The sequence below is a fragment of the Ixodes scapularis genome, unplaced genomic scaffold, assembly GCF_016920785.2.
Source record: "Ixodes scapularis isolate PalLabHiFi unplaced genomic scaffold, ASM1692078v2 PGA_scaffold2__306_contigs__length_199485367, whole genome shotgun sequence".
Classification (NCBI taxonomy): Eukaryota; Metazoa; Arthropoda; class Arachnida; order Ixodida; family Ixodidae; genus Ixodes; species Ixodes scapularis.
The window spans coordinates 41020604-41035862 of NW_024609857.1; the positions used below are offsets into that span (position 1 = coordinate 41020604).

At 42.8% G+C, this 15259-nt stretch overlaps 1 protein-coding gene across 1 annotated transcript in view; it reads right to left on the reverse strand.

Annotated features, from left to right (window-relative positions):
- The window catches only part of LOC8027776 (cytochrome P450 3A25-like), a 54847-nt gene extending 51257 nt beyond the window's left edge, over positions 1-3590 (reverse strand). Inside the window, exons 1-2 of the mRNA XM_040222515.1 lie at positions 3508-3590; positions 2494-2590 (exon numbers count right to left, since the gene is read on the reverse strand). Of these exons, the coding sequence (XP_040078449.1) occupies positions 2494-2590; positions 3508-3572 (162 nt within the window). The 5' untranslated portion in view covers positions 3573-3590. The remainder of the gene's footprint in view (positions 1-2493; positions 2591-3507) is intronic.
- Between the last annotated feature and the right edge of the window lie 11669 nt (positions 3591-15259).

Consider the following 15259-nt stretch of genomic DNA (forward strand, 5'->3'; position numbering starts at 1 on the left):
TGAGCCGGCTTGCTCAAAGCAAATCTAACGTTGTTGAATGTCATGTAATACAAATCTGAGACGTGCTACATTCTATACAAACTTGATAAAAAAAATCAAACACTCACCTTCGGCTGCTACGTCCTCCGTACCGCTTCAAGGCAGAAGCAACATGGCGCTCGACGTTTTGGGGTGTTGGGCTGGGGTGTTTTCAGTGTTGCTTACACGCCTAGTTGTGTAAACCGAAACCGAAACACCAATTTTTACTACCCCAAGTAATTTTTTGACGATTTATGACTAGCAGAGCGTGTAAAAATATGCTAACGAGTGAAAATGGGGTGTAAACAGGCGAAATATTACATTTTCGCTAACAGTGTAGCTATACATATGCATAAATAATTTCAGATTAAAATAAGCTCGACCACGCCCTCTTTCCCCGTATTGATTCCTTTAACAGTCCGAAATACCTGCAAGAGAGAGAAGGAGGCTGAAGCCCCCCCCCTCCCCCCCCCCCCCCCCCCCCCCCCCCGCTACCCTCTTTCCCCCCGTTTTTCCTCTTCCGACGTCACTTGTATGGTAGAACGCTCCTCGACCTCGAGTTGTGTCGGCTTTTGTGCTTTTCGCGAGGCGATTCCTCCGTCCCAGAAAATAAACCTCCAGGACAATTATAAACATCACCGGATCGGATTACTACCAGCGTGCAAGGGGTGGCGAGCTAGTTTGCCAGGTCGCTTCAAGGTTTTTCTGAGCCTCAACCTCCTGCTCGCCCCTGGCCGTTTCGAACTGGATGAGTCTCGTAAAACAGTGTGTTCGAGCAATCACTACTGCCATAGCCTCCTCTATACGGAGAAAGCCTGGCGCGTCGCGTGAAAAGACGGCCGCCGTAAATGGGAAAGGAGGGGCGGAGAAACGGGAGCGGAGAGAACCTTGCCCGCTAGCGCCACAAAAGAGCGAGCGGCCAAACGCAGAAACAATCTTTTTTTTTTCTCTCTCTTTTCTTGTCGCTATCGTGGAGAGGAGAAACTCAACGTCCACCCTTTCCCGTTTCTCCCTGCGCCCTTATGAATCGCCGCGCCCGTTTCTCCCGGAGTACAAAAAGGACGGTGACGAAAACACAAAAACAAGCGTGGTTCGGGGAGCGGCCGCTCATGACCCAAGCGCTCGCTGTCTAGGTCTGCCCTTTCTGCTCTGCGCTACCATATTGGTCACCGTTCGGCGCGCTCCTCCTCTCCTTTTTCCTGCGGCCGCGCGCTCTATGGCTCCGTCGTCGATGTGCCAGGCTTTCTCCGTATAGAGGAGGCTATGCTACTGCGTGATGCAGGTTAAACCCCCCCCCCCCCCCCCCCCCCTGGCGGCTGCCGGTCACAATTCTGCACTGGCAAAAGTCCGGGACACTCGTCGTCTCATTTAATTGCCTGACCAACTTCGCAGAATCTGGATATCACACCCTAACTTTTCTAAACTTGATTTTGTGAAAATAGGTGAGTCGTGAAAACGTTATTTGAAACTGAAACTGTGGAAAAACTTGAAAATCGGACTTCGAACTTTGAAAACTTGGATTAGAAAGAAATTCAAATTCTTCGAAGTTTTTTCGTTTTTTTTTTTTAATTTAGCGTTAAAAGAGAATCGAGACCTTCGAACTTTTCGAACTTTATGCAAGAAGAAATTCGAAATCTTCGATTTGTTCGAACTTCATGTCTATAAAAATTCGAAGCGTTCGAAGTTTTCGAATTTTTTCTACAAAGAATTTCGAAATCTTCGAATTTATCGAACCTGAAGTAAAAAATATTCGAAATATTCGAATTCGAAATTTCAGAAACCGTGAAAGCTTCGAAATTTTCGAATTCGAAACTCCGCTGTGGTCAAAAGTTGCGAATTTTTCAAAATCGAACCTTGGTCGGTACGAAAATATCGAAATTTTTCGAATCGAACCTCAGTTCGCTTCGCAAATATCGAAACCTTTCGAAATCGAACCTAGGGTGGTTCGCGACATCCCTAATTCCTAATACATTTTTTTTTTCAAAACTTATTACTATCCGTTTTTTAGCGCTATATGCAGATAACTTTCTGTTGTAAATTCCTTTTACTGCAGGTCAAAGACGCCTTCGTAAAAATGCGCAGAAACGTTGTCGGTTGAAAAGTTATAGCACACTCTAAGAAATGCCTGCGCGTCTACTTACAGGCAAAATACTCAAAGAGCCAATCTCTCCGATCTACGAAATCAACTCAGCGAATGATGAGGCGGAACATCCGTTTAGATCTAAAAATTAAGTCTGCACTGTGGCATTACGCTTTGGCAGCACGACGCTTTGCACTGCGCAATGCCACAGCGCAGACTTCATTTTAATATCTAAACGGATATTCCGCCTCATCATTTCCTAAGCTGATTTCGTAGATCGCAGAGATTGGCTCTTAGAGTGTTTTGCGGGTAAGTAGACGCGCAGGCATTTCTTAAAGTGCAGTTGCATACCAACCAGTTATTCGCTATTAAAATATCAAGAACGAAATGCTCACCCTAGGCATCATTCGCCTTACAGCCGAAAATATGAGAGAAAAGTTTTCGTGGACAACATTCTGCTTTTTCCAGTAATTTCTGTACCTGGCCGCATACCTGAAATAGTCCAAAGAGTAAGCGAAAATTGCTCATTCGCAATATGCTGAATAGTATCGGAATACTGTACAATTATAGTCAAAGCGTCACTCAGTCGATGCAGCGTTCAATCAGGTGGGCTCTGTGTCAGGGTTATTCCAGTGCACAAAACCGGTGAGAATCAAAATTGTGCCAACTATGGTCCGCCTTCATTGACATGCACGTGCTGTAATCTTTTTGAACAGATAAGTGTGGGAGCGAGGGTCCACGCTCAGGGGCTGCTGTCGACCGCCCAAAGTGGACAACGTCCGAGGCGCACAACAGCGCATGTAGGACAGGCGCACGAGCCTGTAAAAGAGGGGACACGCCCACAGAAGAGGGGAGACGGACCGAGGGTCACGGAGGCGTGTAGACCGAATGCTACGGCCATGTTATACTTGAATACTAACAACCCTTTGCTGTTACCGCAATAAATGTAGTTTCTTGTTATGGAAACCCCGGCTTCGTGTTGTTGCTCCCGGACGGGCTTGCAGCAAGGCAAGCCTGTCACATGGCCCAACGTGCTCAATCTTCCGCGTCCCGCACTCTAACGGTTCCCGAAAAAGCGCCATTATATTGGCACCGCAAAAGATGGCAGCAGCGACCATTCGCGCCACACTGTCTTCACAAGTTAGACAGGTTCTTCAGACTAACACATGACATTCTGCGTTAACCCTGCCTTTTCCACGCCCGTATGTGTTCCGACACGATGGAAGATGCGCAGATAATTTTTCTAGACTTGAACGGGCATATTTTAAAATAATCGTTATTGCAAAGAGGTTAGTATAGGCTATTATTCTATATATCATCGTAGCTATTTTTGTTACTCTGAAAACCTTAGCTTGAAAATGAAAGTTCATCCTTTTCAAAAAAAAAAAAAAAAAGTATATCTAACTTACATGTACAAGAGGGCCAGTGCTGTCACCGCCAAGACAATCCAATCCGGAACGCCCAGAAATTTCATCTTCCACTCGTCGACTCCTTGCTGAGGTCACGCCGAAAAGAACTAATGATACGGAACGAGCTTCTCCAAATAGAAATTTGCGTTTCCGCTGCTCTTCGTTTTTGTAAAATAATTCTCAGATTCAAAGGGAACCGAGCTCGGCAGGAGAAATACACACAGAAATGAACGCAGCAACCGAAAACGCAGAGGCTACCCTCAAACGATGTGCACAGGTGCGCGGGACTGGAAAAGACAGCTGGGTGATTTCTGATAAGATCGACCAAAGGGTGGCTGGTCGACATTTTTAAATCAACTGATGTTTTTATATGACATTGTCTAGTGTCTGGTATAAACGAATCCACACTTAGTTTTGACCAGAAAAAAAATTTGGAGACAAGAAAAATCGTAAGGCAGGGAGAGGTGGACAGTTGCAATAACGCGCACTGATGGAGGGGGCAAGTTTGAAAGTGAATAATTAAAACAATAACATTAGGAGAATTTTAAAACTTTTTACAAACAAACTATGGGTACAACTTGCTTGTAATATAAAGTAATAATATTTATTAAAAATTTATTTAGTTTTCTAAAAATTGCCAAACATGCCTGCTCGAACGACAAATGGCAAACTTTGGAGGTCTGTATCTCATGAAATAATTTAATCATTATGATATAATTTGCAGATATTATTCTACTAATATATAGCTAATATTTAAAAAATAACTAAGGTATCTGTGTGATACAATAGTTAGGATATATTTAGTCAAACATGGAAAAAAAATCAAACAGAAAAATTCCGATGCAAATAAAAAAAAACACCACCCTCGATTTTTTTTAAATTTAGGTAACCTGTTATACTCTATTTCGGCATTCATTTCCATTAAAAACATGTTGCATCATTTTATTGAGAAAGAAGATACAACTCCCCAAAGTAGGGTCCTTTTTCAAAGCCTACACTTAGCAGAGAACTGACTCTGAGTTCCAGTTTCATGAAACCAACACACATCTTTTATATATATTTATTCAGATGAGGCCAATGATAACTAAAGAAATCGTTCACACACTTAAATTAAGGAGAAACTACTGTGTACAAAGAGGTATCATATTACGGACTAGTGATCCGAGAAAAGATCATGCAGCCATCTGCCACTAGGAACTTTGTTTACTTAATTCTCCTGCGACACTATATGCTATTCCCTCTTCCGCTCTACCTTCATCTCTCTCTCTCTCTCTCTCTCTCATATATATATCCCTGATATATATCCAGAACAAAAACATGTTCAAGCATTCCCTTTCTGCGTGGTAGTGTTCTGTGGCTAGCAAAAATCATTTCCTCGCTAAGCTCACGATTATGGCAAAATAGTTGCCGGAAACCGCAGACGACACTCGTCGCTAGTTCTGGCAAAACGGCCGATACAATCTTTTTTTCGCATTTCCCCGCTCGCTGTCAAGGACAAGGGGGTTCGCTTGAACCAGCAAAACATGGCCGCCGACGCCTGTTTACTGAGCAGTCATGCCTGTCGCCATCTCACTCGCTGGCGTCACGGGCGATAATATCAGGCACAAAGGGGCACACCAACCGGCAGCATTATCCCCAAATACTCGAGCCTCGCGTAAATACATAGAGTGTAAACGCTGTCGCCATGTTATCGTAGTAAGACCGCCCCCCCCCCCCCCTCCCCCAACGGGGGACTGCAGTACGCGACGGCGTACTAACACAACGGCGACGATATCGACATCGCGGGCTCCGAATTTTCCCATAGTTCTACTCCACGGGCATTTCTCGAAACGCTTGATATTGTGTACGCCCGCCTGGAAGGATTTCAGGCGCGTAGTTAAGATAAGGCGGTTCTCCGCGGCAAAAGAAAGCAATTTCACAAAAGCTTAAAAGCGGCGGCGACGCGTGTGCGGTGAACGCTTGTAGTTTTGGTGTAGACAGGGTGTGTGTGTTCTCGTTGTTGACACCAGCCGGCGATAAGGCACTCCAGGCGGTAGCTCAGTACAGCAAGGGCTAATCCGAGTGACCATCAACGTAACCCCACCACCAACCCCTCGCGAACCGGTCGCCGACATGGCTCAGGCTGTGCCATGAACCACGTGGTAGAAGCTCGGGTGCTTTCATATCAGCGCGTGGAGGGACGACAGTGCGATTCCGGAAAGTCTTTTTCGAAGGCCGCTGACCACAATTTTTTGTCTGGAGACTTTCCCTCTTTCTTCCTTTGACGTGGATCAAGCTTTGCCGACAGCCTCAGTTGTGACCTCTCTTTTCAAATGTACGTTTGCAGTGAGTGAGCTCCTCAGCCTCGGACTTGTCACTTGTGCACCCAGTAGTTCTTTCACTTGGCAATTATATGCCATCAGTTGGGGTTTAATTTCTATTATTTATGTATACATTATGAAGACGTCCTGGAGCTCCGAACGAGTGTTTTGTGCAGATTACTTTTGCAAACACAAAAAGACTATACCAAAGCAGCGAAATTTTCGAAGTGTTGGCGAGTTGGACCTAAACTCGTTGAAGCAAATTCTTCCGCCTGACTGTTCCACCAAAGTGAGTGCGACGGACTACCTGTGCTACCATTGCTTCATGCACATCACTAAGGAGATCTCGATGCGAAGCTCAGAGCAGTGCCCTGACATATTTGTGCCAGCTGAAGAAGCAATTGAAGATCTAAATCGCAGCATACTACCTACAGATATGTCGCCGCTGAGACAACCAAGCGTCGTAAGAAGTCGGGACAGGCCTGCCTATGTCAAGAGAAAGCAGACAGAACTGGAGCAGGTTGCTGTCAAGAATATACGCTCAAGGCTACGTATTGCGTACGACAGGGACGCACCATCGGGGTCGTCCGAACCAACATGCTGCACATGCACTGAGTGGGTGGACAACTTTCGGCAGGCCTTTGAAACCGCCACCTCTCTCCGGGAACGTTGTCAACTGCTTACACTCCTGCCGTCAACACTGACGAAGAATGAGGTTCAAAAGATGATTCCACAGGCCTCAATGTACCTCATCAGTAAATCCCGAAAACTAAAGGAAAAGCATGGCGTGTGGTATGAGCCGGATCCTTACACGAGGTGCAAGGTGAGCCCTGAGAACCTGTCTGCTGCCCTAGAGTACTTCACGAAAGACGAGCTACAATGTTCGCGCCAAAGTCCCAACCAGAAGGACGTCATCTCTGTCATGCTCAACGGAGAGAAAACGTTCGTGCCAAAGCGCTTCATGACACGCTCAATACGAGAGGCCTTCCGTATATACAAAGACAAGCATCCCGATTCCGGCGTTGGGCTAACGAAATTTTATTCGTTGCGCCCTAGATGGGTCCAATGTACTCCACACCAGGAAGTGTGCGTTTGTGTGCGCTGCGCCAATTATTATCTTTGTATTGCCGCTCTATAGAACGTTACAGGCTCAACATTCAACACTGGTGAAATGAACTCGGCATTTCTGTGCGACCCAGCAACAGAACTGTGCCTTCAAGGAGACTGTGATCACTGCCCAAAAGGCCAGTTTCTTACACTCCAGGAACTTGATATCCCGGAGGATGAAGAGATTGTGCTTGCAACATGGGAGTCCGGCGACCTTGTGAAAAAAACTTTGGAACCTGAGACTTTCCTAAAAGTCATCCAAGTGACGGTTGGAAGTTGGGTACTTCACAACCATATCCGGCAAACGCAAGGTAAAGCGATCTACGATGCAAAACAGTGCATGCAACGCGGGAGCATTGTCTTTCATTTTGACTTTGCTGAAAACTGGACCATCGTGCTTCCTGACGAAGTGCAAGCATATCACTGAAAAAAAAAAAAACAAGTTTCGATATTTACATGTGTAGTGACGACAAGAAAATCTACGAACAGCTTTGCTATCATCAGTGAGGACCTGTGTCACGACGCCGCTCACGCTTGCTTGGCTCTAGAAAAAGTGAAGGAGTGGGGGTTGAAGACAACGTTGCGGTATACTCGTACGTGACGTACGTAAGTGACGGCGCCGCCAGTCATTTCAAGAATCGCTACCAGCTTCACCAATTTGCAAAGGACGATTGCCCACAAGCCCAGTGGTTATTTTCTGCATCTGGACATGGGAAAAATGCATGTGACGGAGTTGGCGGACTCGTGAAGCACCAGGCCACGCTGAACAACCTGAGAGAACGTTCAGTAAGCGCAATTCAGACGGCCAGGACAATGGTGAGCGTTCTATCAAAGAAACTGAAAGGCGTGCATCTTGTATATCTGGACGAAAATGAGGTTGTTCGGTATCGTGAACAAAAAAAAGAAGAGTGGCTGACGGTGCGCGCCTTCCCTGGCATTCAGTCTTGGCACGCGTGGCGGCTCAGCAAGTCATCAACAGAAGGGACCTGTGACGTATATGTAGCACGGACAGTCGGATCTGCTTGGAAGCAACTTTATGAAATGGGTACAGCGAGGAAAACCTTAGCGTAAAGTGCCGAATTTGATTTCCCAAGGACTGCTCATTTTGAATGCAGGGACATCTTATTTATCACATTTTTCTTCACGGGGTATTTAACCTACTGTTTTTGTTGGTGGTTACTAATAATTTTTATCTGATCACTATAAAAAAAATCCCAAAATGTTATCCTCGAGCAGGATAAAATATATCGGCTTGCCACGATTCATTCATACACCGAGAGCATCGAAGCTGCTCCAGTTAGGCACTATGGCATCCGTCACCTGAAATTGTTTGTAATCGTAAATACACAGCCAACCTAAATATCTTACTATTATATCTTTGTTTTTGTGTGTGGAAGTAAAGTTATTTATTTTACTCTAGATGTAAAATATACCGGAAGGTACAACTTCACACTGCATCATCTTTTCTCAAATCATTAGTCTCTAATATGATACCACTTTGTACGCTTATGTAAAATGCTGTATATAGTTTCTCCTCCCTTTTACTGTGTGACCGATCGCTCTTTTTATCAATGACCTCATCTGAATAAATGTATATAAAAGATTTGTGCAAGTTTCATGAAACTGGAACTCAGAGTCACTTCTTGTATAGGACACTGCTAAGTGTAGGCTTTGAAAAAGGACCCTACTTTGGGGAGTTGTTTCTTCTTTCACAGTGCAATGATGCGACATGTTTTTAATAGAAATGAATGCCGAAGTAGAGTATAACAGGGTACCCAAATTTAAAAAAAAATCGAAGGTGGTGTTTTTTTTTTATTCGCATTGGAATTTTTCTTTGTTTGATTTTTTTCCCATGTTTGACTCAATATATCCTAACTATTGTATCACACAGATACCTTAGTTATTTTTTTAAATATTAGCTATATATTAGTAGAATAATATCTGCAAATTATATCATAATGATTAAATTATTTCATGAGATACAGACCTCCAAAGTTTGCCATTTGTCGTTCGAGCAGGCATGTTTGGCAATTTTTAGAAAACTAAATAAATTTTTAATAAATATTATTACTTTATATTACAAGCAAGTTGTACCCATAGTTTGTTTGTAAAAAGTTTTAAAATTCTTCTAATTTTATTGTTTTAATTATTCACTTTCAAACTTGCCCCCTCCATCAGTGCGCGTTATTGCAACTGTCCACCTCTCCCTGCCTTACGATTTTTCTTGTCTCCAAATTTTTTTCTGGTCAAAACTAAGTGTGGATTCGTTTATACCAGACACTAGACAATGTCATATAAAAACATCAGTTGATTTAAAAATGTCGACCAGCCACCCTTTGGTCGATCTTATCTGAAATCACCCAGCTGTTGCTTTCACCGTGTTTTTGAAACTCTGTACAAAATAGGGGCATCTGCAGCGGCTCTTGTTTTGGTGCCTGTTTTGTGCAACAAGTTTTTTAAGTTTCTGCCGAAGAGCCTTTTCAGAAAAAATGCGGGACTCGCAGTCTTCAGACGTGTGGATGTTTTCCTCATTCTGACTAAACAGGCTTCCACACTAACTAGTGACATGACGAAGGTGTGGCCCGTGGGAGTTCGTGTTATGTTGTAGTGGCTTAAACAACGCGCATTAGGAGCTAAGAAAAGGACGATTGCAGTTCCTTGAGCTCAGGTTAAGTCTACAGAAGGACCACATTGGCCGCACGCCCCTATAAAAATGGTATGCTTGGGAGAAGAGCGTGTTGGGTTAAGTCATAGGATGAAGAAAGAATAACACAATTAAAACAGGGACAACACAACCAATTGCAAATGGCTGCCGCCATTCTATATACATCTAACCGACATTCTATCGCCCCTATAGCCATTCTATGGCCCTCGCTTGAAATTTATGGACACGGTATCGTTACTTTATCGACTTTTGGCATTGATGTGGTCGGTGCTAAAATGGCAATCAAATATCGAAAGAACTTTAAGCGTCTTTTTATTGGCAGGTGTCCATACAAAATTCGGGTATCGTCTTTTTATAGTCATCATATTGTCAATCTAGCGATCCCGGTGGCAGTGCAATACCGGCCAATTTCTGCTGCAAGTGAAGCAAACTTCAAGTACAAACCATAGTTATAATGTACGCTAGAGGTTCAACTGGCTCTAGTGTGCCGCGGCAAGTTGAAGCAGGCCATACATGGCAAAGTTCTTCCAAAATGTGATTTAATTACAACTACAATTATTTTGCTCCAAAAGTAGTTTAACCTTAATTACTACTACTACTATATGAAAAATAATTCATTACAATTACAAATTACTTCAAAAAGTATTGCAATTACTTTACAATTACTTATTTCTGGGAGCGACCATCTTGGTCTATATAACTTCAAATGACATGTTAAGAATGCAACGCATTTGTTCATTCCTTGCCCAAATGTTTGAGGAGGCTTAACGAATTGTCACGAATTGCACATTTCTTTTGTGAATTTTCTTAAATTAATGATCAAACTTAACAATTAGGGATAATGAAATCATACGTTCTTATATTTTTAATTATTAATAATAAATTAGTTCATATACTCGAAGACACCAGATCGCTAAAATAATATTGGTTGACACGCTTTTGTTAGCCAGGCAAATAAAAATGTGACAATCAGCCATATCTGAATAGTTTAATAGTGTTAATAAAAAACTACAATCTCCTCGCGCTAATACGACCACATTCACATACACACGCTTCATTTTTCTTTAACTATTTGCTTTGAGTTAAAATTACAGTGGCTCAAAAATATACAAAAACCGAATTAGGGCTCCCGAATCAACGATGACAATATTCACTGGTGCGAGGTCAGTCTCCAAGATGCTTAAGCAAATAATATCCGAAGTAAAACCAACAGGAAATAAACACGAAAATAATTCAAAGAAAAAAATATGCGACAGTACACCCCAAAAACGTTAAAAACTGGCAAAAAAAAAAAAACTAACTTCATAGACAACTAAAATCCTCAACCTGGGCTGAAAGCTAAACCTCAATTTTGTTTCTTTCAAACACTTACGCAATGCAGAGCGCAAGCTGTCTGCTTCTTGCACATGGGTTGCTGTGATCTCAGAACGCCGAGCTCTTATTGGTAGGTTGAGAAAACTAAATAGTGGGTAGACCTCGAGGCCACTGAGGTCCACCCACAATCCTTCCAATCAAAGCCAATCAGAAGTCGTTCGTAAGTAATTAATTACACTTACAGAAAGTAATTAATTACACTTACAAAATACAAAAGAAGTAAATCAATTAGGGTAATTCAATTACTGTAATTGAATTACTACCCAAGTATAGAGCAGACAGCAACCAGTCGGAAATTGACTTCCGGTAATGCATTTCTATAGAAAAAAAGAGTGCATTTTCTCTCTGCGCTTGAATATAAAAGCAAATAACACGAATAATTCGTACGTACTCGGTACATTTCTCAGCGTGCACGCAGATGAAACAACTGGTCAGTTACGGCGTTTTTATCTTAAATTTGTGGCATGAAAAAATGATATACATATAAAGCGCGTTCGATGTTGAGGACGGAATAGATGGTGCGACCGACTCCGAGCTTAGGTGAAAACGTTCTGTTTATTCCCACGTGCCGCCGGGCTTGTATCGACGAGTAACGTCTTCGTCTTTTATCTGCGGCTTGGTAGGCCGATGGACCGCCACAGATATATATATATATATATATATATATATATATATATATATATATATATATATATATATATATATATATATATATATATATATATATATATATATATATATATATATATATATATATATATATATGGGTGGTTTCATTTGGATTCAGGCAACGAGGTGCCAGTCGTATTTTTTATTTTGCCTCCAATTTTTATATTTCATGGCGCATGTTCCAAGAGGAACAATCCTTTTTATTTTAATGTCCTGACATGTTTAGTTTCTGAGGAAAAAAAAATATCAAAGAAGCGGGAAAGGACGACGAGGTTTTGACGATTGTCGTGTGTGGCGTTTTTGAATCACTCTCAATCTGAAAGTATTGAAAAGAGAGCGTCTATATTTTTAGTGTGATATATATGCAAGTAGGTAAAACGATATTATAACTGTTAAAGCAGGTAGAGTGCCAGTTTAGAATCTTCTGTGATGTACAGCTCATGAAGGATACAATTTTTATGGCCTTCGCAAACAACAGGAGCGGAGTCGTCTTCTGCGGTGTCTGCTCCAGCAGCTCCTGCCTGCTTCAGTGGAAGGCTCCCTCTGCCGCTACCAGTCCCTAAGGAGCCTCAAGGAGCGGCAAGGGAATGTCCCCTCTCCTTACATGGAGCCTCATTCTTGGACAATGATGTGGGCAGCCCAGAAGAGCTGTGCCTGGGCTGCTCACATGCCCTCCTTCGCTAGCACCCGTGCCAGAGCTTTACTTGTTCCCTTGTGAAAAGAACAAGCTCTGGCACGGGTGCTAGCGAAGGAGGGAATTCAGATGGCCCACAATCCAATTTCAACCCTTGGACACTTTATGCCACGAGCAAACAATCGGCCCGCTAAAGAGAAAGCGCAAGGTGTGGTGTACGAGACTGCATGCGCGGAGTGCCCGTCCTCACGCGTCGGCAAAACAAAGAACTATCATGAGCGGATTCGTCAACACAAGGTTCATGTGCGCAACTTCGATCATGAGCGCAGCGCGGTTGCTGAACACTGAAAAAAAGACCACCGCATTGACTGTCTTAAATGGGCACTGACACCCCAAAGGTCGTATTTTTTATATTTTCTAAAACGATGCAAGTTGTAGTCATAAAAACGCAAAAAAAAAACCACATCGCAAAAAAAAAATTTTTTTCCTGCGCGCGCACGTACTTTTTCATTTTTGGCATTTATATCTCCCGCCGCTTACCTCCTTGTTTCTTTTGATCGGTGACATCAAAAATCAGGAAATTTAGAAGCTTTGCGGACGACATTTCTATAAAATTGAATAACGGCAATAGTAAAACGTTTTTTAACGCAATTGTGAATGCACTACGGCCCCCCTTTTTGAAATACCAAAAATCAGAGTTCGGTGAGATGTCGCTTCTTGGATTTGTGTTCTCCCTCGGAAAACTTGGCGGCACTCGAGCAGAGGATGATCGGCGAGTCGGGGAAGAACCCGTTTTTTCCTGCGCCGGCGCGCTTCTATCCCGCCTGCTCACCTCCTCCTCGCTTCGGGTCGCGGTGGCAACGGCGCTTTGCTTCGTAGCGTGGAGCGGAGGTCCAAAAGAAAGTCCAGTCGCAGGAGACCGCAAAATTCGACTCTCTGCACTGGCGCGGATCGTGCGGGAACTTCAAATTCGGCATTTCGAAATTGCTCTTTTTTTAATTCACAAATACTGAATTCCCAAGTTTCAGCAATGTCCCGGCATCGTTTTCAGTCGTTTCGGATAATAAAAAAAAAATGATTTTGATGTGTCAGTGTCCCTTTAACACGCACATCCTCGACATGGAAACTAATACCCGCCCGAGGCTCTTTCTGAATCTTGGCACTTTCAGACCACGCCAAGAAACATGAACCGTCTATGTATAGAAATGAGCTCTACAACGTGTCACAAAAAAACAAAAAAAAAAAACAGCCATTGACCATTTGCCGAAAAAGAAGATTGCATCTCCTTTCCTCCATAGTCACTCCTGAAGAAGAGGCCGAACAGGCCTCGAAACGTTGGGCCCCTGATTTAGGGATGGGTTGGCCGTCCTATTTTAATAATTATTTCCCCCAACCAGACAGAATTCTGTCTAATGTTTACCTTCAAGTAGTAAACGTTGTTTTACCTTATTTTTGCATTCATTACCACCTTCGCCGTCCGCCTCCTATTTTTATGCTACATCTTTCGGATCAATTCATTGTTCCCGGTAAAGCCATGTGCTGTGTCTCTTACTGGTCGCTTAAATAACGGCCGCTAGCCCTTACCTCTACAATTGGTGCTGCGACGGCAAGGTTGCCACGGAACCTGGGTGCTTGCTGTATCCTTTGAATTTTTTTTTTTTTTTTTTTTTTTAACTTTGCTTAAAATAAAATAAAATTTGGTGTCCTTTGCTTATTTTGGGAACATTTTGAAAGTAGGGGTTAGGCCCTTGTGGTATAGGCACACCCTTGGTATTGTACAGTATACTGGTGTACATTTTTTAATTCAAATTTTATTTTTAGATAAGGGCTCACTGCAATCTGAATGCCATTTCCACAGACTGTTGGTGCGACTGGTTGACATTAGAGGGGTGGATATATAACCATGGCAATGGTTTGACAAATTAACCAAAATTTATTCATTAACTTTTTATAATTGAAATTCTAATGGCAGCAATTATTAGGTTCTCACCTAATTTAAACAGTCCGCATACCTACAAGGGCCTTGAAATATTTATTAAGTTCTGCATTTTCTTCACCCAATTCAAGAACCGCTCGCGATTCTTGATTCTGTGAGTGTATATTCTAGCTAGAATGAATAGGGATGCTGTGAAATGGATGTCTGCATGAGCTTCTTGAAAGTACATGCCGTGAGATTGCTACACCTACCTTTTCGACACTTGAATGAGACGGGGATTCTGTGACGTAACATCCGGGAAAACATATTAGTCGAGTTCTTCTCAGTATTAGCTTTTTATACTGCTAATCCCAACTATTGTAATTCTCAATTTTTCTACAGGTTGATCTGGGCAGTGGTGTGTCAGTGACGGCAGCGCAGTTTAACCACTGCGCTGATAAATCTGACACCGATTCAAAGTTTGTCAGAAATGCTTGCCTGGCAATGTGGACAGAAAAAGAGCTCCTTGCTCGGAGCGTGACAAGGAACCGCTCCCGGCGTTTCCTGAACCAGGGTCCGGAGGAGGACTCTAAGGTATACATACCTATGACCCCTAAAGAATCTGGAGGCAGTTCGAGGTAGGTACAAGCTTGATTTTCACTAAAACAATATTCTGAGTAATCACGGTTTTGCTTGTCGAAGCAGATGGTACAAAGGGGGGATGTTTACTTGGTACGAAATAACCATGCAGTCTGTTAAAAGTGTTTTGAAGAGACAACTTTTCTGGAGCATGAACTGACTTCTGAGTTGGCTACAGGTTGCGTGACTTTGCACTTTCATCCAAACTTACTATCAACTTTATTCATACTTGTAACTGCAACCAACTTGTGATTGAATTCTTTAATTTCTTTGCTTTGACAATGCCTCGTTGCTCTTGTGATCGTGAAACTCTGCAACGTAAAGCAAGCATTGATGCAAAGCTATATGTACTGCTGGAGACTGCATCCAGCAACCATCTTGCTCATGTGTCATTCATTGCTTAATTTGATGTTGGAAAAGGTTTTTTGTGCAATTTTTTTTTAAAAACC